At 40.9% G+C, this 1350-nt stretch overlaps 1 protein-coding gene across 1 annotated transcript; it reads right to left on the reverse strand.

The window, feature by feature from the left end:
- Positions 1-400: 400 nt before the first annotated feature.
- LOC127546427 (CLIP-associating protein 1-B-like) lies at positions 401-1059 on the reverse strand. Its single transcript, XM_051973544.1, is given in 2 exon segments — positions 401-828; positions 831-1059. Coding segments are annotated over 2 exon segments (609 nt in total). The 5' UTR covers positions 1012-1059.
- Between the last annotated feature and the right edge of the window lie 291 nt (positions 1060-1350).

Here is a 1350-nt window from a genome sequence, read left to right on the forward strand (position 1 = left end):
ACTGGTGGAGTTTATTTTTTTTTCCATTTTTACAAATTCTGTTTTTGAACAAGTTGGTTTCTTTTTTTCTATTTTTTCATATCTATTTTGTAAGGAATTATATGTTTTTTTTTCCATTTCATCATATCTATTTTTAAAGGATTTTCCTTCCCATAATTTCTGTATTTCCTTTTCCAAACCCTTCTGCAAAGTTATCATTTTCTTTCCCTGAAGAATTCCAGTAATACCAGCGTGGGCTCTCCAAGCAATACTATTGCTCGAACTCCTTCAAGACATACCCATAGCAGAACCAGCCCCTTGACTTCACCTACCAATGTTCCCATGGTGGTATTTTTTTTTTTTTTTGTATGAAGACTCCAACACAGGCCTTGCTTCCTTTACATTCGATACCAATAAGATTCTACACAAAAGCTTGAAAGGACCAAAATACTGATTGCAATAAATATCTGTGCGGCCTCCTTTTACTGATTGGGCGTGCCAATGAAGAAAATGGGAGAAGAAAGGTCTCAGGGAGATACCACTGATTGCTTCTAAGTCTACACAAATAAGTCCAGATATTTCCATTAACTGTGCATGAAACATCTGATGATGAACTGCTGTTGCTATTGGTGGTTTGGGCCCTCTTTATATACAAATTTAATAGCTTCATTTTGCTCCCTGTGAGCTGTGCAAGGTGAGGCTTCAGTTCTTCTCCAATTACAGAATATATTGCCACTAGGCAAAACACACTGGCCTTAGGAAAGCTACTTTCAGTGTTGTCATAGCCCTGTAGCAAGCCTGGGATTGTGTCAGGGAGGAGCTGGTGCAAGGACTCCTTGGAAATCCTCTAATAACTTTGGTCTGCATCTTAATGGCAGCTAGATTGATAGGGTAGTCAGCAGTCTGGATGGTTGGGCAAAGCCCTTTGATACACTGCTCAGGATGTATAGAACTGGCCAATGTAGAAGCAGCTTCTTCTGCAGCTCTCATAACCTCTTTGTGGGAATCTTGATGTGCTTCCAGTGTTTTCATGATTGTCAGTTCAGCATAGTTTTTAAATCTTGCTGGTTGGTTTCTCAAAATTTCCCACGCTGGACTATGACACAGAGAATTTGAACTCAGATGAAATCTACAGCTCTCTGCGTGGAGTAACAGAAGCCACAGAAAAATTTAGCTTCTGGAGCCAGGAGGATCTGAATGAGCCTTTTAAGCGGGATGTGATATTGTTTCAAGAGATGGTGGGATAGCTTCACCTGCCACTGATCTTCGAGGAGGAAGTGATGTGGTAGAAGGAGGAAGGACAGCTCTTGATAACAAAACTTCACTCCTCAACACCCAGCCTCCACAAGCCTTCACAGGATTCTGGAGCTC

This window comes from Antechinus flavipes, chromosome 2, assembly GCF_016432865.1.
Source record: "Antechinus flavipes isolate AdamAnt ecotype Samford, QLD, Australia chromosome 2, AdamAnt_v2, whole genome shotgun sequence".
Classification (NCBI taxonomy): domain Eukaryota; kingdom Metazoa; phylum Chordata; class Mammalia; order Dasyuromorphia; family Dasyuridae; genus Antechinus; species Antechinus flavipes.